The sequence below is a fragment of the Astatotilapia calliptera genome, chromosome 19 (assembly GCF_964374335.1).
Source record: "Astatotilapia calliptera chromosome 19, fAstCal68.1, whole genome shotgun sequence".
NCBI classification, from domain to species: domain Eukaryota; kingdom Metazoa; phylum Chordata; class Actinopteri; order Cichliformes; family Cichlidae; genus Astatotilapia; species Astatotilapia calliptera.
In genome coordinates, this window is record NC_137440.1 from 26406139 (window position 1) to 26431425 (window position 25287).

The 25287-nt window shown below is 41.2% G+C and overlaps 1 protein-coding gene across 2 annotated transcripts; it reads left to right on the forward strand.

Moving 5' to 3' along the window:
- The first annotated feature begins 3555 nt into the window (after nucleotides 1-3555).
- Nucleotides 3556-24847, forward strand: asap3 (ArfGAP with SH3 domain, ankyrin repeat and PH domain 3). Of its 2 annotated transcripts, none has more exons than XM_080294110.1 (26): nucleotides 3556-3974; nucleotides 7490-7562; nucleotides 9964-10109; nucleotides 11520-11594; nucleotides 12420-12469; nucleotides 13473-13596; nucleotides 14557-14642; nucleotides 14903-14978; nucleotides 15886-15972; nucleotides 16219-16328; nucleotides 16988-17057; nucleotides 17180-17267; nucleotides 17633-17681; nucleotides 18450-18616; nucleotides 18714-18847; nucleotides 18953-19044; nucleotides 19177-19357; nucleotides 20271-20356; nucleotides 20464-20579; nucleotides 20661-20728; nucleotides 21538-21645; nucleotides 21823-22030; nucleotides 22148-22439; nucleotides 22533-22749; nucleotides 22934-23065; nucleotides 23370-24847. In XM_080294110.1, exons 1-26 carry the CDS (start codon nucleotides 3849-3851, stop codon nucleotides 23442-23444), a joined length of 3036 nt encoding a protein of 1011 aa, XP_080150236.1. In that variant the 5' UTR covers nucleotides 3556-3848; the 3' UTR covers nucleotides 23445-24847. The 2 variants fall into 2 exon arrangements, with proteins under 2 accessions (XP_080150236.1, XP_080150237.1); XM_080294111.1 differs by having other exon boundaries at nucleotides 22934-23061; nucleotides 23370-23510.
- The last annotated feature ends 440 nt before the right edge of the window (nucleotides 24848-25287 follow it).

Consider the following 25287-nt stretch of genomic DNA (forward strand, 5'->3'; position numbering starts at 1 on the left):
AGTGGGTCACGCTGCAATGGTGTGTTGGGGGTGAAAAATCTGCAAGGAAAAACGATGTCATTAATTTTAGTCAAAGCACATTGCTGCAAGTTAGAAATGCAACTACAGGTTTCTTCAGAGATCGGTTTGTGAACACTTCTTTAGGAATAACTAAGCTCGCATGGAACTCCAAGGAGCATCCACGTGACTTTTATGATCAACACGAAGTTTATAAAGCTTTATACTCCTTACAATGTAGAGAGAGGGTGCTGGTTCTCTGCAAACTGTCTGTTAACGGAAACTACAGAACAGCTCGTGTTCTGAACAAGAGATCTTAAACAAGCATGTCAGGCATCACATGACAGCCCTGGCTGCAGGGTTTGCATGCTATCTAAAGAGCAAGCTACCTTGTTTCTGTTACTGCTACAGCAGCAATCAGCTGAAGTAAATCTTGTCAGCTGGATCGTTTAATTGCAGAAACTATAAATACCTCTTTCTGACTAATGTTCACCAGTTTGCAGCACATACCCACACAGTCCTTTAAAACACTACATGTTGTTATTTACGGCTCCAGGATGAGGAGCGGTTCTGCTTGGTTGGGAAACTTTGGGTGGACTTATAACCTATTAGTTACATGGATAGTATCACTCGTACGACTCAGATGACACTATGACACGCAATTAACATCGATATGAATCACAAACAAGTCTGTCTACCTGTTCCCACTCTGCAAAACCTTTTGTTACCATACCAACTGTAATAACAGGTACACTGGCATTGGCATCTGTTTGAGGGTGGAGTAAACATTGTTGCCTGCCCAGAAGCCAGACCACGGAGAACCTGCATGGAATGGCCCTGGACTGACAGTGCTCAGTCAGTAAGTCACAGATGATGTATTTTTCCAAAGCAGCAGCTGTCACTTAACGTCAGAGCTATTATTTATTTTTATTTTTTTTACATCAAAGCTGCTCTTCAATGCAGGTTCTTGAGGCAAATTAGTTTCAATGGAGCTCCAGTCCTATTCAATACACCTCATATGCCTATTCCAGTGGGAAACTAAAGCCCTGTGTTTTGCAATAAATCAACTTTACTTTGTCTCCCCAGTCCCCCAATTTTCAGTCATCCATGTCAACCAGAAGAGGGGGTATTTTACGGTAAGCCCAGGCCCCCCTTGTCCTGACAGGGGTAGTAAATTGATAGCAGTGCTAGTGGAGCTGAGTCAACAAGCAGCAAGATGAGGGAGATATTTTTTAGGGGGGGAGGGTGGCTGGAGGCCGGGTTCATAGAAGAACCTTATCCTGCTCCTCTGGGCTGCTGGGAAGCAAGAAGGGAAATCCGGGCAACTGGAAGATGTTGCTGTAACCTCCAACGCCGTGTGTGCGTCACAGAGAAAGAGAAGCTGTATTCGATGTACATCACTTCCTCACTGCCAAAGTTTCCCTGCTCGCAGTCTCTGAGAGGAGTTTGCTCTAACACAAGAAATGATGTGGCATGAAAGGGAAGCAACCAGTTAAATCACCCTTAAGAGGGGAAGAAGAGAGTTTCTTAATATTTAAAAAGAAAAGGGCGGTAAAGGGTGGAGACAAGGAGGGAAAACATTAAGTGAGTCACATTTCCAATAAAGCTTTGATCTTTTTCTGCATTCCTGTGTTATTCCACCTTTGTCGACCTTCCTGCACACAAATTCTCACTGCTAAACTCCAAACATCACTGAACAAAAAGGAAAACAATTTTCCCCTGTCAATTTTTCATCTCTTCTCTCCCGCCCACCCTGGCCTTGGACTTGGGTTCTTCACTACATGTTAGTTCATTGCCTGAGCAGACCGGTTTGCTCAGTTTTACAATAGGACCCGGGCTCAAAGGCTGGCTGGCATACAAAGGCTCTGCTTCTTTACTGAGTGCTGCAAAGAAACTGAAGGAGGGTATTGTTTGAACACTGCAAGCCCCTGCATTACATCAGCTAGAAGTGCATTAAAAAAAATGAGTGCATGCACAGTGAGCATGAAATCACACACGCTGCACATATGTCACATTAATAGATGCCAGCATGTATCCATGCAAGTTGCAAATATACAATATCTGTTTTCTGTTTTTCCCTGCTTAGCTTCCTCACACTTGGAGCCATGCAACAAACAATGACTGAATGAGGCCCTGCTAAAGTGGGTCGCCAACCCTATTTATGTGATGTGTGCCCTCACTTCCTTTCAAGAGTGCACATTTTTTCACAATGATTGAAAGGTTAAAGAGTGGGGTTTTACAGCTTTTCCTCTAGAGACTTTGGTCCACATTTTAAATTGTGTTGCGCCTTATCTCATAAGGAAAAACCAGAGATATGTTTGTTTGGACTCCAGAGGAACTTTTTTTCCCCCATAGCCCCCCCTTTGAGCTTTCAGTTTAAGCTCTGTGTGTGAGTGAGCGTGTGTGCCTGTGGGTGGGTGTGTGTGCAACACAACAAGGATATCTTGTACTGCTATGCATGTACATTTTGGCCTGTCTGTGTTTTGGCTTAATAACACGACATGCAATTCAAAAGGAGCTTGTCTATCTTTGTGACTGCACACACAGTACCACTGTGAGCGCCCACATTTAAGACACTGCATCCATTCTGTGCTTGTTCACTGAGCGGCAGTAATAAGCGGGAAAAGAGAACAGATAAAATCCTTTAAACAAAAAGTAATCCTATTTTTGCTGATTGAATATGATAGAGATAATCAGTTACCTGTTGAATTGGCAGTAATTCAGTTTTTCCCTTCATGTATCTAATGTAGGCAAATATGTGGTTTTGTGGTAACGCTAAAGGGAGCGACTAAAATCAGCCATCTGCACTTCATAGTGTATTTTATCGCTGCTCAGCCTGAGGCAATGTTCACTGATACAACTCCTTTTTTCAAGTTGACAGGCTTAACAATAGCAGGCATGCAGGACTTATGTTAGACACACAACCCTTGCCTTTCCCCCCCACCTCTCTGATGCACTAGGTCTTCTTTTCTTTTCCCTTTTTCCCCTTTCTTTTCTCCCCAAACGACTACAGGAAATGTCAGTGAGGAGGGATATCAAAAATCCTCCCCTTTGAGAAATATCTTTTCATTAGATGAAAAGGAAGAAGAAGGAGGCTTTGGAGCCTCAGCCAAGAGGATCAAGGTGCAACGACGCAATGAGCCATATAATTAAAGAGCAGCGCACATAAAAACCCGAATCCTTTTCTCGGGTTTAAAGAAATACCTTTTCCTCCTTCCAGTGTTTTGGTAAAACTGCAAAGTGCAGTTTTGAAAGACAGCATTCAGTGACAGTCGATAAACTGTCCTATCATCCCATCCATTGAAATTCTTCTCCTTAAGTTAAGTCTGTGAAGGAGGAATTCTGCATCCATGGCGACCGGACTATAGTTTGCATAGAAATGAGAAGTATTAATGAAAGAGGTGGTGACAAGAACACACACACACACACACACACACACACACACACACACACACACACACACACACACACGCTTTTCTCTCTGTTTCTGGTTTGCCAGAAAGCACAAACATTCCCACGTGACGGTGGAGTTTGCTCCCTCCCTCACTGAATGCGCTCAGTAGCGCGCTGGTGCACCTTCACGCGCACACGTCCTCGGAGTCGCTCGGGACTTGCAAAGTCTAGTTTGACTCAACTTTCCACCTTAAAGACTTTGTTCAAAGGAACTCAAACTCAGATGAATACGGTGTTTTTTTTATTATATATTTTTTCAGTTTCCGCAAAGGAAGGAGGGAGTGACCGTACTGTTGCCCTTCTTCTTCTTCTTCCACTTCAAATGGGACTTACATGCGCGCGTGTAACTTTGCCTCACTTTTCTCTTCACTGACTGTCGGACCCGCTTCGCCCGAAACATGCCGGAGCGAATAAGCGTTTCGGACTTTGTGATCCTGACAAACGAGGATTTGTCTTCTCCGGGGACTTCAACGTTTCAGTCTAAAATGAGCGACTGTCGGAGCACAGTTTCAGCCGTGGAGGAGGTGAGAGTTGTGGAAGGGGGAGGTGTGTGCAGAAGACATACACCTTTGTTGTTTACCTGACGTTTTACCCCTACCTGTAGCTTGTGTTTTTTTTTGTTTTTTGTTTTTTTAAACTCAAGCTTTAATTTTCTTTTTGTAACACAGTTTGCACGTGAGCACAGGTTTCAGCAGTAAACTTGCGGTGTTTCACGGACCGGTAATTTATTTCCAAAAGGTATAGAACCTACAAATGCAAAGTGCTGTGGCTTTGTGTCGGAAAAAGCGGGACTGTCAGTGTATTCATTTTGGAATTTCATGGTTCCCAGTTTAGAACATGGGAGTAGGTTATGTTTTCTGAAATGTGCAAATTGATGGGTGCTGCACTTGTACAGGACAGGCTTAGAGTGCGTATATGATCTGTTCAGTATAAACCCCAGTGTCTGATTCAGCAAATAAGTGAAGGTTACATGAGGTTACAGTGTTTATGTCGTCGGTCTAGTGGGAGTCAGAGTGGTGGGACACTAACAGAACACACACGACACAGAAACATGCCTGAGTCACACAGAGTGATGGATTGTGTTTGTAAGGGTAAGCATGCACACATGCCCATAGCTGCAAGCAAGTCTGTCTGCATGCCCCTCTTCATAACTAGTACTTTGAAGACTTGTTTAAGGCTTCTCTGTGTGCACATTGGTGTTTTGTTTGAAATCTCTTCTCTCAAAGCTCCTCGCGCAAACGAGGAAGCAGAGGGAGCCCACTATGAACTTGGCCATAAAACAAATATTCCAAATGTGCATGTCAATACACATTTGTCTGTATTCTTTGTGACTAAACTTTGTGGATCAGGGTTCTGCTGCGGTCCATATGGATTTGTGTTTTTGGTTAGAGTCACATCAGTCTGAGTCACTGCTCCTAGCCTGGATATCTTGATGCCCACCTCTAATAAGAGGAAACCTCACCATAGCCTGAGAGAGATGAAGGATCTTCTTTAGGAGTTCCTTGGCTTGAAAGTGAGACTAAGTGGAGACTTTAGAATAAAGAAGAGCATTTTAAACAGCTGTGTGATGCATTTAACTTGGGCTCATGTCCTTATTTATCAGCATGACACGCTGGAAAATACATGGCTGGAATTGCTGTTTAGGGAGGGTCACGCTGGAATTCTACACATGTGAACACAACCAGATGTAAGGGCAGTTATTTCTTTTCATAGATGCTCAGATTATAGTTATCATGTTCAGTCAGCTCATCCAGGACTAGGTTGATTAGTGGCAGGAGTAAACCACAAGAAGAAAAGCAGAAGTAAACAGTTTCACTTTCTTTAGCAATAGGCAACAGTAGGTCATGTCATTCCCAGACATGCTTTTAAGAATCAATCTAATCTTGATCAATTAGTTGATGTGTTGAAATGTTAACACTTTGTAACAGATCATATATCAGTCAAGTCATCCAATGTTAAAGTCTACTCACACACCCGTACAGTGGGAATACACAGCCATAGATAATGAAGCAAAGTAACTGTAAGTGACACTATCAACATGAGTACACATGCATTGTTAGTCTATTTCAGCTGAATGGTGGGTTGTCTCTAAAGTTTTTGCGCGCTCTTTCTCACATTTAGTTCATCAAAAGCAACCTGTTTCACTGACCTGCCTCAGCTTGTTTCCACTGTTTATTGCCATCTGCCAACCAACTCACCAGAGGAAACTCCAGCAACTCCCATCTCCAGTCTCCTCTAAATCACTTTCCCACTTCTTGACTATGGCGTCACATAACGGAACACACCCGCACCGCCTTTTAATTAATGAACTAACATTTAGGGAGTGGACCCGACCGGGAAGGCCTGTGGTTTGTAAACAACACCGTCCGATGAGGCAGAGTGTCTGTTAAGTCTAGATTGCTGGCTCATTAAAGCTATTTCTGGTGACGTGTAGGTGGAGTGTCGTAAGTGTAGTTCATTTAAACCAGGGCCCGCGAGAGGAGCATAAACAATATGTAGCTTCAAATAGTTTGGGCTTTGAAGAGTTATTGTTCAAATACAATGAAGGCATTTTAATGTCTGTTTCATGTCTTTGTTATGCAATGTTTTTTTTTTTAGTCTCACAGTGAAAACCTGTTGTTTCAACGCAGACAGTGACAGGTGAAATGCATATTGTGACATCATTTGGGACTGTACACGACAGTGAAACGCAGACTATCATATGCTGGGTGAAGGCTTACTCATCTGTTTTGGCTTTGTCACACATCGTGAGAAAATTAAACCAACACAGTTTCTCAATGTATTTTCTGAAAAGTGTACCAATACACTTGCTGGCACTTTATTAGATACACCTTTCTAGCATTAGATTGAATCCCATTCAGAAGTGTCTTAATTCATTGTGGCATCGATTCTACAAGTTACTGGAAACATTCCTCAGAGATTTTGTCTATATTACCACCACAACATCATAGTTGTTTTTACAGATTTGTTGGCTGCATGTCCACGGTGTTAATCTCTGTTTTACCACACCTTGAAGTTGCTCTGTGGGATTGAGATCTGGTGACTGTGGAGGCCCTTTAAGCGTCACAATCAAAAAAGCAGTTTGATATGATTTGAGTATTGTGAGGTGGCACGCTATCCTGCTGGAAGCAGGCATCAGAAGATGGATACACTGTGGTGATAAAGGAATGGACATGGTCAGCATTGCTGAGCATTGTTTAAATGCCAAAGGATACTTTGGCATTTAAACAATGCTCAGTTGGTAGTAAGGGGGAGAATATAGGTCAAAAAAATATCTACCACACCGTTACACTGCCAAAGACTTGAAGTGTTGATACAAGACAGGATGGATCCATGCTTGCATGTTCAGACCCCACTATTCACATTTCATAGCCAAAATCAAGACTCATCAGACCAGGAAATTTTTTTTCCAGTCTTGTGTTGTCCAGTTTTGATGAAACCGTGCGAAATTGTAACCTCAGTTTGCTGTTCTTAGCTGACAGGAGTGGCACCCGGTGTGGTCTTCTGCTGTTGTAGCCCATCTGTTTCAAGATTCAACATGCTGGGCATTCTTGGATGCTCTTCTGCTTACTTGGCTAAACTTGGTTATTTGAATTAAATTTGCCTTCCTATCTCATTGAAGCAGTCAGTCTGACATCAACGAGGCATTTTCACCCAGAGAACAGCTGCTCATTGGATGTTGGCTGGTGATGATTGTCGTATGGGTGGGAAAATCACAGTAGATCAACAGTTTTGAATTATCCAGACCAGGCACCAGCAATTAAGCAAAGTTCACATGAACTTAAATCAGTTTTCTTCCCCATTCTGGTGCTCAGTTTGAACTTAAGCAGGTCATGTTAATGATGTCTACATCCCTAAATGGACTAGGTTGCTGCCATGTAATTTTCGGTTTTAGATATGTGTATAGACAAGGAGACGAACTGGCGTAGCAAACAAACTGATGTAACGGAGAATTCAGTAAGCATACTTTTTGCTGTAAATGTTGAGTTACTGCAAGTGCAAACATCCTTATCTCTTCCTGATTTCTCTTTCTTTGCAGTCTCTGGAGACAGACCACATAGCCCTACAGAGGATGAAGAAAACAATCAAAGCTATACACACTTCTGGAATCTGTAAGTGCCAGCGTGTCACATGCAATTCTCATTCACTCAGTAGATTATGAGTTAAAGAAAACAATTCTACCCGCACTTATTACTTAGAAAAGTCCCCTTAGTTCTCTTTTTTTTGTACATGAAAAAGGTGATACCGGAGAAAATGCAACAGAAGCACAATAAATTAGCTTACACAAGCTGTAGTTGCACATAAGTTTGTATTTAAAGTGCTACAGTGCAAAAGGGAGCAACAGAAATGGGAAGAAAGTAGGGTAATTTAAAAACAAAATCCCCAGATAATGATTTCCATCTATACAGAAAGTAAAATAGCCCATCTCTCGCTAGCCAGCTGTCAAGTAAAGGTCAACCTCTATTTTGACTGTATGATCTGCTTTGTGCATAGGGGAGCCTTCAGTTCAATTCAGTTTTATTTATGCAGCGCCACGACAACAGCCACAACAACATTTCCTTACGTTGTAAGGTAAAAACCCTACAATATTAGAAAGAAACCCCAACAAACACGTGATCCCTTAAGGGTGAGCACCTGGCGACAGTGGGAAGGAAAAACTCCCCTTTAACAGGAAGAAAACTTCCAATAGAGCAAGGCTCAGTGAGGGGCAGGTATCTACCACAAGCAGCTGGGGGGCGAAGGGGAAAAAGAAAAGAGCAGTGACACACTATGAGAGAAAGAACCAGAGTTTAATAATTACTAATGACCCTTAACATAATTTCTGCTATGGATGACATCATCCGACTTGTGTTTAAGAGTGAGGCCCCCTATTCTGGCACCCAGGGATGATGTTTATTTAAACAACACACTCTATTGTTATGGACTGTGTATGCGTTGGAGTCTGTGTTTAAAGTAAATGGCTTTGGTGGTTTCGGCAACTACAAGGCGCCCTCTTCATTGACCTCAGTATCCACAAGGTCACCAAGTGAGTGCTTTCTGAGTTTGTGTGTGTGTGTTGTGTAGATTTATGTCACTGTAGCTTGCCGCAGAGCTGTCAGATGTGGGCATGAATAACACATTAATGCTCACCTCAAAAATGTGTTGGAGAAACAGAGAAAATGCTTAACATGTCCCGAGTTTGTTTTTCTAAAGTTGCTTGCAAGCCTTGCTTCCCATTTTAAGGCATCGGCTTGTACTTTTTAGTAAAATGAGTCAGCAGGCTAGCTGCACAGAGTTAGGCAACCAGATGTATTCAGCTGTGCTATAGCATCTATAAAGAAATATTTTATTATTGTTTGCTTTGTCTAGTTTTTGTCTCTCTAAGTGGAATCATTACGGTTAGTTCCAGTAATCCGAGGCTGGGAGGCCCTTCCCTTTCACTCATTATGCTATTGAACCTATTTAACAGTCCTGATGTTAGTTGTGGACCAACAGTGTGACTCACAATGGTAAAAAGCCTGACTCCCACCCCTCCCCCGTGCTGGTTTGATGCTCTGTTACTGTGTCACGTATTTGCAAATTAAGAGATTCTTTTATTTCTTTCTCTATTCCCATAAGTACTCAGCACTTGTTTATGCCAAGATGCTGTGGCCTGTGAGTCTGTGTGTGTTCTAGTAGAGCAGTGAAAAAGCAGAGTTGCCCCGGTGGTATCTGGCAGTTAAAGGTCAGCTGTAACGTCATCCTTTGAGCTATGCAGCGACTCAGCTGTTTGTTATTTAATAGTTGCACGTATGTTTATTGTAATAATTTTTCTTTTCAGCGGCCATGCAGCCACAACCTCTGCAGTTTTCATGCAAACCCCTAGATCTCATCTCCTCCATCCCGCAGTTTGTCTGCATTCCTTCCTTAATTCACAATTTTTCTGTCAGACAAAATGTTCCATTTCTGCTTTTCAGCCAGTGTTAGCCTGTCTCCCATCTGCAGTCAGTTTACCATTTTATATTTGTCTTGAAGTGGAAGTGGAGCAGAAACTTGCTGTGCTTCCTCCCCATGTCTACTTCTGTCTGTTTAGTCAGCTCTGGGTGCCTCTACAGATGTCAGGTCCACGTTATAAGGAGCCCATATTTGTTGATTTACATCCAAGATTTCCTAGCTTGCATTATAATGTGTGTTTGTTCATCCTCTTTCCAAAAAACCTGTAGAATGAAACCTTGTTTTATACTACGTAAGCAAAAGTCGTGCCCAGATTCTTCTCCATCAGCACTTGTTCATAAATATTCAACAGACCGAGAGCTTACAAAAGTTAAGAAAGGGACCTATAAGCCTCTTGGACAAACATGAATTTCTATATGTTCTACTCCTCCTCCTCCACTGGGTGTAAACCAGTGCTAATTTGTCCCACATGCTCGCCTTGTTAAACTATTCCCAAGACAACAAGTCAGTCTGCCTTTGTCAGATTTTCTGTGCCTGTAAATTACTCTGAGTCACTCCTTACGGTCTGTATCAATACTTACTATGTGTGTTGTTTTTCAGCACATGTGGACAGCAAGGAGCAGTATATTGAGCTGCTGGAGAACTTGGGAAATAGCCACCTGACTCAGGACAACAATGAAGTCTCCACAGGGTTCCTCAACTTGGCTGTGTTCACCAGAGAGGTCACATCCCTCTTCAAAAATCTGGTGGGTTAAAAAGGACAAAAGATGGGAATACAAGGGAAAGGAGACATTTGCTTAAATTCTGCTGCTCTTACTAGAGTTGAAATCATTTACACTAGTTGCATAGAACTAGGACTAAGGAAGACATGGCTCTAATATACACAAATATTTATATAATCAGAGAATTTTCAAAGGAAATGTGCCAAATTTCCTTTGTTGTTCCCCATAAGCACATATGTGTGCTCACATACTTACATGCTGCATGAACGAAGGTGGTTTTTAACAGCTGAATACTTGGGCTTTTTGTTTGAGGCAGTCCAGAACCCTCCCTCTGATAGTTTCTTTGGTGATGATAATTCATCCCAGACCTCTACGTGTGAGTCAGCACACACACACACACACACACACACACACACACACACACACACACACACACACACACACACACACACACACACACACACACTTAACATGTGTTTGTCAGGGCCTCACAGGGGCGACTACAGCTTACAGATGTTAAAGGAAGTGGGCCCAAAGGAGGGTGATTTAAGGAGTCGTACTGCAAAAAACTGCCTGAGCATGTCCCTTAATGCCTCGTTTGAGTGTTAGTGTACGTGCCCCACTGTCTCAGTGTGGGTATAAACATGAATCCATTGATCCATGTCATCTGTCCATTTGTTGACATTGGAAGCCGGAATTTCCCTGTGTAAGAACTCTATGTGTTATCTATCGGTTACCCCAGTGTTTGGCTGCCAACCAAAACAAACTTGCCACTCTTCAGGCTGCTGTGTCAATATATCAAGGTTAGCTCTACAGTCGGCTCAAGGATGTGGTTGGACATTAGTTATGTTAAGAGCAGGGTTCGGCTTGGTTGTAATTCACCAGAAGCCATAAAAATAAAATCTAGATGATAATTATCTGGGGATGTGTATCGGTGAGTCATGATGAATGTATGTTGCCATGCATGCCAAAATACTCATGTGATGTACTTAGATGGAGGAACTGGTTGTATTACAGTAAAAGCGACTTGTTGGGGTTATACAGGTTGTTTTGTGATTCATTCTTCCCAAATCCACAATGGCGTTAATCTAAACCTCATCCAAATCTCAAATGAATCTCACTTTACTTTATACAAACACTTCATCCAGAGTCATTGCATCATCCTCCAACTTGGATTCGAGCATTGTAGTGGTGCAGTGTTTTGTTTTTGATGACTCGTTAGTTCAGAATAACAATATCACCGTGCTTGTGAGTTATCAATTTCTCATTCCCAGAAATGCTCGTACAGACAGTCAGAGTGCGTAAAACTCAATGTGGGTGCATCTGTTTCTGCTTATACTACAGCAGCTAAAGGTCATCTGTGGCATTTTACGAAATATTTTTCCATTCTTCACTGATTTTTTTTTTTTTTTTTTGTTCTCTTACATGCTTCAGGTACAAAACCTTAACAACATCATGGCGTTTCCTCTGGAAAATGTGCTGAAGTCTGAGCTTCGAGACAGCAGATTGGTGAGTCTGGATTTTATTACTTACGGTATAAATGAAATTCTCATTTAAATACTGCAACCTAAACTGGTTCACATGTGATAAAGTTTTATCGTTATTGTTTACCTAGCAACAGATATGTGGATTGTAATCCCTTTTTTGAAAAAAGAAATGCAGATTTTTGTCAAATATGTGAGGATAGCTCAATATTATAAAATAGAAAAAGATGTTTAGATGTTACAGTTCACACAGAAATCTTCAGATGAGCCAACCGAAAGCCTCGTGATGACTTTATATAGTCAAGATGCAGTGCTTTGTATGTGAGGAGGTTCTGTTTGTGTATGGGATATCACTGTCTGGAAGAATGATTCAACTATTGCAGTGTAAACTTTATTTTAGGGCAGATTTCCTCTGGCAGAAGTTGTATTCACTTAAATGTTGACCCCACTAAAGTATTCTTTAATATAAGATTATTTATCCAAATGAAATAGTAAGAGTTTGCTACGTTCCAGCACAGAACTTACCCGTCTTGCCAAGTATTTAACCTTTTGATTTGCCATGCTAACACACTAGTGAATAATAACTAGCCAGTGCTTCTGCCCTGTCTTTTAAACAGCTGACTCTGCAACTGAATATTGCTTCATTATAACTGTGAAAGAAGGCACAATGCCCCTGAAATCCTGTTCATCCAGATAGCAGACTAGCCGACTAATTGCATCACAGTGTGTTACCTGTCTCGCTCCACCCGCTTGAGCAATAACCAGGAAGAGCTGTAAAGTACAGTTATTACTGTGTGTAATGCAATGGGGATATATTATTAATCGTTTTCTCTCCTCTCCCCTCAAACAGGAGCTCAAGAAACACATGGAGAAGAGCTGGAAGGATTATGATGTAAAAATGTAATTATCCATACTCTGTCCATACTGTTACTTCACATTCATCTGTAAGAGTCAGACTGCAGTAGAGTTCTTCATCATTGGCTCATTGTTTTCCTGAGAGTAAACAACCTTTTAAAAGCTGCACTGTAGATATGATGTAGTAATGCCATAGCCTCATGTGACATTTTGATTTGTGCGATGATAACGGCGCCGTGAAATGAAAATGTTTGTATGTCAGAGGCTGTAATTGTATCTGGCTTGCAAGCCGGTAATCTTGGAGTGCAGCCTCATGCCTTTTTAATAGGATGGCTAATCCACGTATAGCCCTCTGTGTCCTTGTCCTCTGCATTGCAGCAACTTCAGCAAAAGTAACGTTTGTTTCACATTAATTAACTCCAGCTCTATTGCCTCTTCATATGCAGTTTTAGTTGCCATTGTCTGATGTTAGCAGATAAACACGATATATACACTCATTTCCAGCAAGTGTTTTTCTAGTGAATTTGCAAAATAATGCAGACACGAGGGTTCACAAAGTGTAAATGCTCATAAATTCATAGCCACTTGCACAGGCCTCACATTGATGCATGACAGAAATATAGATGAAGATGGTGACGAATGTGTTTGTTTCAAAAGCTTCATGTATTATATTTCCTTCTCATGTGGGGTTTAGGAATTTGTGTGGCAGCACAAGTTAATAAGATAATGATTCATATCCCAAGGTCATTTCCAGTTACTTTAAAAAGAAATCAAGCCCAAGCATTTGCACTTTACAGCCGTTATTTGATTTCAATCCAGCTCTGGTTCAAAGTGTTTTATAATGCTGTAAGGAGATTACATTTCATCCAACTTCCTCGCTCGACATGAGAAAGGGAAGCATGATGGTGGAGTTAAAGCTGCACATGTTCATACAGATGGAGCTGATCAGATTTAGCTTTTGTGACAAACATCGTGTGTGCAAGTAAAGACGGAAAACCTTCTTTATGTCTTCTTTTCATTCTTTCTTCCATTCCCTTCCCCCCTCCAGAGTGAAGCTAGAGAAGGAGAGGAGGGAAAAGAACAGGCAGCTGGGACTGATCAGGACAGAGGGATCAGATGGAGCAGAGGACATGGAGAGAGAGAGACGGATCTTCCAGCTGCAAATGTGTGAGGTGGGGAATTGGTGCCAGTCAAAATACCATACTCCAGACTCCGTTGGCATATCTGAGCTGGGCTTCATTTACTTTACCAGGGTGGTCTGCTTATGTGGATTACATATTCTATTCATGGTGGACACTGGTGGTCACTCCTTTTTGTGTCTCTTCAATCCAATTCCTTTGATGGAAAAATATATTTCATTAGACTTAAACATGAGCATAGTTATTGAGTCTCAAAACTGAATTTCAGAATAGGTGGTGTCCTATAGATTAGCATACAAAGAAAATTCAGAAGCAGGTAATTGTGCATCATCATGCATAATCAATCACCAGATTGGGGGAAATGGGTGAAAAATGCACTTGTGGTGTAGTCCTAACTGAGTTTGGTGGTGCACATGCAGCTGGAGAAAAGCCTGAGGAAAAGAAATAGTCTTATCTTGACTGAGACCAGCTGTGGAGACAAAGAGGAGAGGCAGGGGAAGATGAAATTTTCACTTGTTGCAGCTTACCCTAAACCCTCTGTCTATTAATCTTTCTTTCCACCTACATATATGTAAACTCAGTAAATCACACAAAATGTCACATGAATGAGCAACACAGAGCTGTTTCAGGTATACTGTGATGGACGAATCCAGATGAAGGTTTTATGGGGCAAAGACTCGAGTACAATGTAGTCATTCAATCCACACAGAGCTAAAACCCCATCGCTCAAAGTCTCTCTCTCTCTTTTTTTACATTTCATCATTACATACTGTGAATTTGTGTGTTTTTGTTTATCAATAAAGACTCTTTACATTCGAGCTGTACAGTTAAAATATGCAGTAAACACATTAAAGGTGTGCACTCAAGGGTGGAATTTAAGCTACTGAAAAACGGTAGCGTCATGCTTCGCTGCATGTTTTTACAGACCCATCGGTCCTTTCTATGGAGAGTGGTTTCAGAGGTGTTTTTAACTGTCTGTTTTTATTCTTTTAGTACCTTTTGAAGATCCAGGAGCTGAAGGTGCGTCAGGGTCCTGATCTTCTCCAGAGCCTCATCAAATATTTCCAGGCTCAGCTGAGGTCAGTATCTCAGCTGGCATCTACTTTCACAGATATGTTGAGTTTTAAGGGATTCTGCACAGCAGTCGGTCTTTTTGCAAAGCCTGTTGCGGTTCTTGTTAACCATTTACACTTTTTATTCCTACCTAGGCTTTTTTTTTTTTTTAATGTGGGAGTGAAACTGTTGTTACAGTTACAGCATGTGGTGTTTTAGTTGGTGTGAAATCAGATGTTTAAACTAAAGTAGCTTGTCTCAGCATTTGTTCTTTTTCTGATCTCAGTTTCTTTCAGGATGGGCTGAAGGCTGCAGAGAATCTCTCTCCCTTTATCGAGAAGCTTGCTTCATCTATTCACACGGTACACATGAAAGCTGCTCTTGTGTTTTTCACTCCTCCTGGATTATATGCATGTTTTTTCTTACCCAGTGTTGCTGTAATTTTAAAAGAATATTTGATTGCACTAAGAAGTCAAAATATGCACATACCCCACATATTGATGCTATCATTCTAACAGACTACTTTTCTTCATTCATTTATGTTTGGGAGGAAAATACTGTGCACATATAGAATTTTACAGTAAAACCCTGTGTTATGTTTCAGCATTTACTTTTTCAATGTTGGTCTTTCGCAACAGCCAACCCCCTCTTCACTGAATCCACAAGCAGCGACTGTTTAAAGGAGTCTCTTCCCAGAAATGCTTGCCCTGGTTTCCAATAGATGGAAATGAATGTATCATTCATTTTCATACTTTCCTTAGTACACATCTATTTCTCCAACCGCTTTAACTGGGTTTCTGCCTGCGCACTATTTGCCGTGCTCCATTTTTCTGGTTGGAGCTGCTGGAAACAGACTGTTAACTGTGATACTGGAAACGTTAGAGGTTTTTCTGGTTCTTCATGGGCAGAACACAGAGCCGTTCAGACATGCCAGACCTCAGTCTCGGGAAGGAAATTCAGATAGAATCTGTGTCATGGTTCTCCAGGAAAACAAAATACTTAAACTTCCCAGTTAAACTGGCCTGTGTTGCTTGTGAGTGTGGTCATTCTGCTTCTTAATTCAAAATGAAAAACCTCAGAAGACTACACACCCAAATACTGAACTCTGTTCTAGATCATTTAGATCGTTACACAAAGCTGTGTGTTGTCTTTCCACACCCAGAACAAATGAAAAAAGAAAAACATGTATGTGATCAAGTGAACATATTCTCTTCTTCCAACTTTTTTCTTCTTTTTTTAGTAAAAATATTTTCATGGTGTGTTTTGTAGGTTCGCCTAGACCAAGATGAAGAGGTAAAACAACTCACACAGTTGAGGGATTCTCTTAGATCACTTCTACAAGTGGAGGGCAAAGAGGTATGTTTATTTATGTTAGTCTTTATTTATGTCTGGTAAGTTAGCTTACTGTAGACCTTTTAATTTGTCTGTGTAAAACCAATATCAGCGCTATAAAAAGCCCAGGTGCACTGGCTTTAAGTTTCCTGCTGATTACAACAGTAGTGTTTTGCCACCGTTGTTATTGTATTGCTTTGAATTTTTATAATCTGGACAACTGGTTTGAAGCTTTAAAGTTAAATCCTTAAATCACTGTTTATATTCCAGGAGTACCTCAACAGGAAAAACTCTGGCAATGGGTATAGCATTCACCAACCGCAGGGAAACAAGAAGTACGGAACGGAGAAATCCGGTTTCCTGCTTAAGAAGAGTGACGGGTGTGTAAAGGCATTAGCTGGTGTCATGTATGAAGTTGGAACACAAGCATTTTGCAGGAATCGCAAGTACATACAGAATAAGAAGAATGGGGTAAACGGTGCTCACTAACATTGTAAAAGACAGAAATGATCTCAGCTGGGTGAAAATTAAGTAAGTATGGCACAGAGAAAGAAAGGCTAATGCAAACTTCATCTGCCCCAGCTGGTCTTCATTATTGTGAGATGAACATTCAAGCAGGGGCCCCTCCTGTGGAACTTATTGGCAGACTGGCTAGCTAGCTGATCCAACATTTGCGTCATGCGCATGCACGAACAGACACACACACACAGTCCTAGATTAGTGTGTGATAAAGAGAGGGGATGTGGTTCAGTAGGGCAAATAGGAGGCTTTGGGGGAGTAAACTTTTCTCAGGCCACTGACAAAAAATAGAACATGTGCTTTAGCAGTTTTACCTGATTCAATCAAGATGACGAAAACTGTACTGTGAATAGGAATAATCTGGGCCAGCAGCGTGTATCTAATGGTATCTGTTAACACGGCTTTCACTTAATGCACTGCACACATCATACAGAGAGTTAATAAATATATTCATGTATTTGATTGTTTTTTTTTAATAATAATTGGCCTTTTTCTTCTTCATTTGTGTTTCATCTCAAAGGATAAGGAAGGTTTGGCAGAAGAGAAAGTGTGGAGTCAAATTCGGCTGCCTGACTATTTCCCACAGTACGGTGAGGACTCATGATTGATACTGTGCTTTTAGACAATAAATGCCACATGAGGTAAACTGTCAGCAGTGAATACAGCAAATATGTGAGCAAATACATACTGATACAAATGTGTTTGTCTTCAGATCAATCGACCCCCAGCCAAGCTGAACCTGCTGACCTGCCAGGTGCGACCGAACCCCGAGGACAGGAGGACCTTTGACCTTGTCACTCGTAGGTTTATTTTTAACTTTTGACCTTCAAGCTTTCCCCTCAACATATGATCATTACAGACTGTAAACAGTCATCTGCAGCACAGATGACTTGGAAACTTGCCTCTTTGGTCCTCACATTTGAAATCAGGATCTGAGACATTTAATTTTGGTGTAAATGGCAGACATTCCCAGTGATTAATATGAAGTGCTGCGCGGTAAAACTTAAACAAACCTCTGGTTGTGTGCTTCACGCTTGTTTTATGCCATGTCTAGTTGCGCAAGCTTTATATTGACTGTTGTCTTTCAAGCCTCTCTGCTCCAATTTCTACTGTGTAATTTAGTTTTCAAGATAATATTTAACTTTTGTTTTTTCCCTCTCGATAGATAACCGGACATATCATTTCCAGGCAGAAGACGAGCAGGAATGTTTGATGTAAGCTTTGAAAGTCCTGTAGGCTGCATGCTGGCATTTTTGTCTGTTTTCTCATTATAAAGCAAGTTGTTGCATGCCATACCCTTTTTATGTCAGTGGAGTTATGTATAAGAAAGAATCTTTACAATGTACACATGAACAGCCAGGACTCCAGTCAGAGACAATAAATCGTTCCTGTAAGGAAAGGGTTAAACATGTTTTCATGAAACAAGAAACGCTATAATTTGACAGCTCATGCAGTAAAGAACAAGCTGAGCTGACAATTTACAAAAAGTAAGACAAACTAAATGATGCAGAAAGACTGTTTGAGTCTGACAGAAACCTAGTCTCTTCTGGGTGGGAATTTTCTTGGTAGCCACAGGCAGCAAGCAGGGGAACTTTGTGTGTTCTGATGTGGTTTTGGATGGGATTGCAAGTGGGGTTCTTCGTCCGCTGTCCTTCCCTTCTGTGTGGGCCTCCAGGCAGTTTCTTTGATGTGATGAGCTATGTAAGTTTAGGGGTGCAATAACAAATGGTTTAAATGGAAAAGTACCCGAGCTTCAGAAATGATAGATGTGAGAATCACTAACTCATATTTCTATATTACTCATAATTCAACAACAAAAAACATGCATAAAAAATAGTTTAGCATTTTTTGATGTTTTAGTGAAAGAGTCTTCTCGTTTCCCATGGTGTTGCTGACTCTCTGTGGTTTAAACTTCAAAATGAATTGTTACAATATATGAAATTTAATAACAATGTTCTAAATGTATATCGTTTGCACTTTAGTTGGGTGTCCGTGCTGCAGAACAGTAAGGAGGAGGCCCTGAACACAGCGCTGGGTGGGGATCAGCTTCACCTGCAGGACAGTGGGCTTCAGGAACTTTCCAAAGCCATTATTGCTGAGCTTCGACACATGCCTGGCAATGAGGCCTGCGCAGACTGTGGAGCTCCAGGTTGGCCAGTCATTCTTATATATGGTTACAGAAGTACAAGCATGCAATTATATTTGTTTTATGAGCATAATGAATAATCACCAGCTGTGTCTCGCAGATCCAACATGGCTGTCGACCAATCTGGGCATCCTGACGTGTATTGAGTGCTCCGGCATCCACAGAGAGCTAGGGGTCCACTACTCCAGGATCCAGTCCCTCACTCTGGACCTGCTGAGCACCTCCGAACTACTGGTACTAAATAGACACATGGGAACAGACAGACATTATGCAACAATGTGCTATTCTTTGAAATGTCTTCATGTCACATATTTGTGGATGTATTGTGTGTCACTCCAGCTGGCCGTCAGTATTGGCAACACTCGATTCAATGACATCATGGAGGCAGGGCTTCCAAATGACTCTGTCAAACCATTTCCACAAAGTGACATGTGAGTCTGATTTATAATTTAAGTGATCATGAAAATGAGTTATAAATACACACTTCCTTTGACATTAAGAATGGCTTCAACAATGCCAGCTTATTAGTTTATATTATTGAATTGCATTTGCTTAACAACCAGGAATGCCAGGAAGGAATACATTGTGGCAAAGTACGCTGAGCGTCGCTACGTCCTACGCAGAGAAGAAGCAAATCCTAGCCTGCTTTATGAAGCCGTGAGGAGCCGTGACCTCGCTTTGCTTCTGCAGCTCTATGCTGAGAGAGCAGATCTGGCCAAACCACTCACACTCCCCGAAGGACAGGTAAAGATAACTTAAAGCCACAAGTGGATTACCACACATTCATTTCCTCCAGAAAGCTGCCCTGTTAGGGTGGGGAAAGCTTGTAATAAACCTTTATTACGCAGTGACAGATTTAAACTTTTGACATTCCTGCAAATGATGTGCGTTTAGTTTGAATGACAGCTACATCCTGACCGGGTCGTCCATCCAGTTTGTTTACAGGTTTAAAGGGAGAGGTTTTAAAATGCTGCTTTGTTGTTTTTACTTTAGAAAAGTTGACAGAAATAAAGACAGAAATCCACCTAATGTTTACAAAAATATATCTATATGACACAGTGCTCATATAATGCAAGTAAACAGTTGCAGTATTTGAAATATATTTATGAGTGGGTCATGAGAGGCCCGCCCATCTCTTTTGACCTTTAATTTAGTCTTTACCCTCCTCTGTTGTCTCTCTCCAACGCCTCGCCTTCAAGTCTTTAATCATATTCTGCCCTCCTGTTATGGACTTCCTAGTCAGCGCATGTGCGCGCGTGCATGTGTGTGTGCTTGTTTGTGTTGGTTGGCTTTCATTTATTATTTCAGCTCTTAGTTCAGAGCTCATGTCTCTGGAGAACAAATAAGCCAGGCTCATTGAATTATGCAGGCTCTTCTGTCTTTCTTCTGCCCCTCCTGTTTGCCCTTCATATAAACAGATAAGGCCTGAAGCTTTTAGCAGTTTTTAACACAACAACATGAAACAGTTGTTGCATGGTCAACCTCTGACTTAAGCTTTAGTGTAATCATATTTGTAAGACTGATTTTTAACATAATGTGCAGCCACTTCAGGTGATTGACTGAAGTAGCTATGCAAAAAAATATGAAAACAATATGTAGTACAGATGGAAGATCTCTTTAAATGTCACCAATTTGACTTTCTTTGCTTTCCACTAAGGGACTCAAGGAGACAGCGCTCCATCTTGCTGTGCGTCTGGAGGAAAAAAGCTCTCTGGCACTTGTGGATTTCCTTTGTCAGAACAGGTCAGACATTGATATGTAGCATGTTTTACTTACTTTGCATGGACAGTTTGGTTTTTGCTTTAGTACAGTTTTATGCCAGCTATCAAATCTATACATTCATCTTACAGTAACTGTCTGGAGAAGAGAACCGCAGAGGGGAACACGGCCCTTCACTACAGCGTCTTGTATCATAAGCCTGAATCTCTTAAGTTACTCCTCAAAGCGAAGGCAGCGCTTCAAACGGGTACATTTTACTCTGTTAATTGTATTTCTCTTTTGCATAGTGTCACAAGTAGAAAGCCGCTATTTTTTCTTTCTCCTGTAGTGAACTCGGCAGGAGAGACGGCCTTGGATACTGCCAGGAGATTGCAGCATAAACAGTGTGTCGAGCTGGTGAGATCTCACTTCCCCTTTAGCTTTTAAAGTTTTTAATTCATAATACTCAGAACACACACTGGCAGGAAGTAAGTTCAGCTGAGGAATCAAGTTGCAACATTATAATACCTACCAGAAATCCAACTCCAGAAGCAAAATGACCCAATTTCCACAGCTGGAAACACTACCTTGAAATAACTCCCTGTGCAGCAGAGCTCAGCTAGGGAACCCTATCCTCATTGGATCCCAGTGTGTATCATTCATAAACTGGTTTTATTTTCTTACCGGCCATCTGCCCTGCTGAATCAGACCTGCCTTGAGTAACATCCTGTTTGATTGTGAGAAATCTTAGAAAAGAATCCTTTGTGGAACAATAAAAAAAAAAAAAAAAAGTTAGACGAGTAAACTACAAAATTCTTGCGTTGCATAATCGGCTGTACAACTTTTAGCTTGCAATGACACACGACTGTTTATGTGGAAGGATGTAGACAGACTCTTTGGACTTTTGGTTTCACTTTGGTGAAAAATGTTGACCCAAGAGTCAAACTTCCCCTTCATGCCTTTTTTCCTGCTAGCTGTAATTTTTGTCTTTAACATAACAGCTAACAAAAGATTGCAACGTTTACTATTATTAGTAGTAAAAACAAACAAACAAAACTACATTACAGCAAAACGTTAACAAGCAAAATAAAGAGAAGACGACAATCAAGTCAGCATAGGAGTGAAATAAATTAGGTTTGATATGACAAAGTTAACCGATCAAATAAAGTCGTGTGTACTAATGTAGATAGTTAAATATTCTTTTTGTGCTCTTTTGTGTTTTTTAGTTGGAGCTGGCGCAGAGTGGGACGTTTAACTCTCAGATACACGTAGAGTTCATGTGGGAGACGCAGTCTCAGGAATTCTATGACAGTGAAGATGACCTGGATGAGAGGGTAAATGCCACACACACTAACCACAGTCATTACTGACTTTACCTTTAAGTCAAAGCTTGGCCTTTTTCCTTTCATTTTACATTATCCATTTTGGAAAGTTTATAAATAAAATTTAATGAAGAAAGATGAGGCGGCGCTATAGAAATTAATGTTTTGTTTATTATCTTCTAACTCCAGGTGAGCCCATTACCCAAAAGCCGGTCTCCTCTGTCATCAAATGGAGGTGGTGGACACTGGAGTGTCAGTTCTTCCGCTGCTAGTACAAGTAGCAGACCTTGTCAGGCTTACGAGAATATAGAATTTCTATATAAAAATCCACCAGTCAATAGCGCCCCCTCTGGAGCTTCAATGCCTCCGCCACTGCCAGCTAAATCCATCCAAAGAGGTAAACTACGTTATACAGATTCTCTAGATTAAAAATAAATGAATGAGTTATTTAAGCCAATGCTAGTTTTATCAATTTACATTGTTGCTCTTGTTCTTCTTTTTTTGCCCTCCACAGGCCGCTCAGACCCACAGATCTCAGCCACATCGCATGAAGGAAACCAAATTCCACGACGCTGCTCGAACCCGTCCTATCACTCATCCAGTCCCCAGATGCAGGCACGACAGAGTCCTCCTTCAGGAAATACAGAAAACCAAGGCCAAGGTGGGAGACCCCCTAGGTCTCCAAATGGACAAGCAAGCCTGCTCAGGGCGCATAGGCAGACATGGGATGGTCATCTTGGTTTGAGTTCTGGATCTCAAAGTGGTGCCACATCAGGTTTTTCTCAGAATCACATAGGGCCTGTCAGGTGAGGAAGAAGAATGTGAATCTAGCTCCTGTTGTTTTAATACTACACAGTTTAGTATAATTTGATCTTGTTATTTCTGGGTTATTTTTCCAGTTCGGAGAAGACCACGTCATACCGCCGCACGAGCAGTGGAGGAGGCAGCCAGGGAAAGTGTAGCGTTTTGTCTTCGGCCTGTGTGGGCAGCCAGGAGGATCTGTACTCCACCCCAGGAGGGAATAGTAAAGCCCTTACCCCAGCTACTGCTCCAGTCCCCGCCCCTTCGTCCTCACCTGATTTGACCTGTATCCCACGACCTCGCAGGAATGCTATGGTACAAATGACAAAGACACCTTTTTGTATTATTTTTAAATAAGTTCAAGTTCTCTATGTCACACGCTTCCATTTCAGGAGTTTTTCACTGGGGAAAAAACGCTTAAGAGATTTCACAGTCAGTGTATGAATTTGCTGGTGGCACACTGAGAAGCATAGCTTACAGAAGCATATGTCTTTTCCAGGTTTCTAACAGCAGGCCACATCAGAAGCGCGTCAAGGCTTTGGTGGACTGCCGAGCTGTCAGTTCTGAGCAGCTCGCCTTTTTCAAAGATGAAATTATTGTGGTCACAGCCACTAATGACCCCCACTGGTGGGTAAGTGTAACTACAGATTCATTACAACCTATTTCCCACTCAGTAGCAGCTTTCTGCATGAAGGCCCAGCCATCAGTCTAAGATAACCTTGTTTATTCACCCACTACATACTTTTTCTGTCAGTAGTTTACTCAGGAGTCAATCCAACAGTTATTACTATTTGGCATTTTTGTGGATTTGTATATTTATAAACTCAGAGTAAAGTACAGTAAAATTAATTACCAAAGTTATAAAAGTTAAAATAAATTGACTGGAAATAGTACATAGAGGGATTTGATTGACAGACATATATTTTTCCTAACAGACTGGTCACATAGAGGGGGATCCATCCAGGAGTGGGGCCTTTCCTGTAAACTATGTACACAAACTAACAGACTGAAGAGGGAACACAGTATTCTTCAAAATGGCAAAATCAACCATTTGATCCTTGGAAGTTGATCATCACAAGTTGGAATTTATCCAGGAGTGGACTGTATTATTTTTCTTGGATACAACTGGAACTGACAACATTCCCACATAACGATTTCTTGGCAAAGGGATATGTGAACATTGCGACTTTAGGATTTTAAACATTTAGTCATCCCTAGAAGGCAATAACAAGAACTGAGAGCTTTCATGCCACCCTTTCTAAAACCCTAAACAGCTATTAAAAGGAACGTGTTGTGCATTTATTGTCCAATGTTCATTTGACCATTAATTATATATTTGTATAGCAAATGCTGAAGTTGCTTATGCTGATCTAGGACTTGTACATAGAGGCAATATTTACTTGTAGGGCAGAAACCCTGTAAGGCACTTTAAACTCTGAAGGAATCTTCAGAAAAGCTGGCACAGCTGTAAGTGTGTACATAGCCAGCTACTGAATCGGGATGTAGCTTCCCCCCCTTTTCCTTTGTTCTTAATGGAAACCGTTGAACTGTTTGGAATCGCAGTATACTGTGACTTGGATATAAGGTTCAAACCTGCTCAGTGTCTCAGTGCCGCCTTCCCGGGAACCTGCCAGCCAGTCTGCCTCCTGCAGGCGTCTGGACACCCCAAGGAGAGATCAGAAACTTTAGCCCAGCCGTGTTGACTCTCTGCATAGCTCTCTGGCGGCATGGAGAGCAGAGGATCCGGTTTCTTTTGGCTGTAGGCACTATTCTCTGGAGAACATGAAATAACGATGGTGTTAAGAAAAAAAAAAAAAGACTTCTGTATTACCAGAAAATGGCACTTTAAGAGGGCTTGTTAAGAATAGCATCCTACTGCAGTAATTTGTTCAGTGAACACTTCTTTTCATACACACACAGTGGCCTTCAGGATCCTTTAGGAAAGAAAGGATAGGAAAGCAGAGAATGGGAGAGCTTTCACTGCCAGACATAAATCTTCAAATCTAACACATTTCACAGAATTTAACCCACAACTTCTTGTACATACGTGTCTGAAATGTCTATATATGTGCACTCATCCAGAGTATATAACACCATTTTTACATTTTATGTATCATAAATGATTATATCATTACAGATAATCTTACTTCATGTCACGAATTTGATGTCCTCTCATTAGTTGTTAAATGACTGTGGATGGGAGCGGATGGACACAGATGCATAATATATTCATAAAAGCATTCTTTCTCATTAAACTAAAAACTTGTCACAGTTTCTTCTGGCAAATAAATCATGGGAGAAGCAGGTTATCAAAGATGACAACAGTTTACTGCAGCTGTAAGTAGGAACTAGCAGATTAGCTAATTTCATTGCGTGTATTTGACACATACTCATTAAACTTCTTTAACTCCTGTGATGTCTTTTATACTTTTACATAAGGTCAGATATTTTGGTACCAGGGATGTCATCTACTAATCATAAGGTTGGTGGTTCGATCCCTGGCTGATTGAGTTATTGTGCCAAACTGTTACTGGGCGAGATTCTGAAGCCCGATTCGCTCTGGATGTGTTAATCGGTGTGCAAGTGATATAAGACATGAGTTGCATAAAGTACTTTGAGTGCTTAAGTGAAGTAGGGAAGTGCTATATACAAACCAGTCCATTTATTTCAGCACATTATTAAAAGTTGGTGGAATGGTAACTCGAGACAGCAATCAGGGAGATTAAAATGCACTTTACTGTCTTGTCTCCAGCTGCCTGTGGCTGCGACACAGTATAATCTAGGCTCAACACTGCCAGATTATGAAATGTGTGACTTATAATACTTAAGAATACACTAATCCCTAATAGTCCA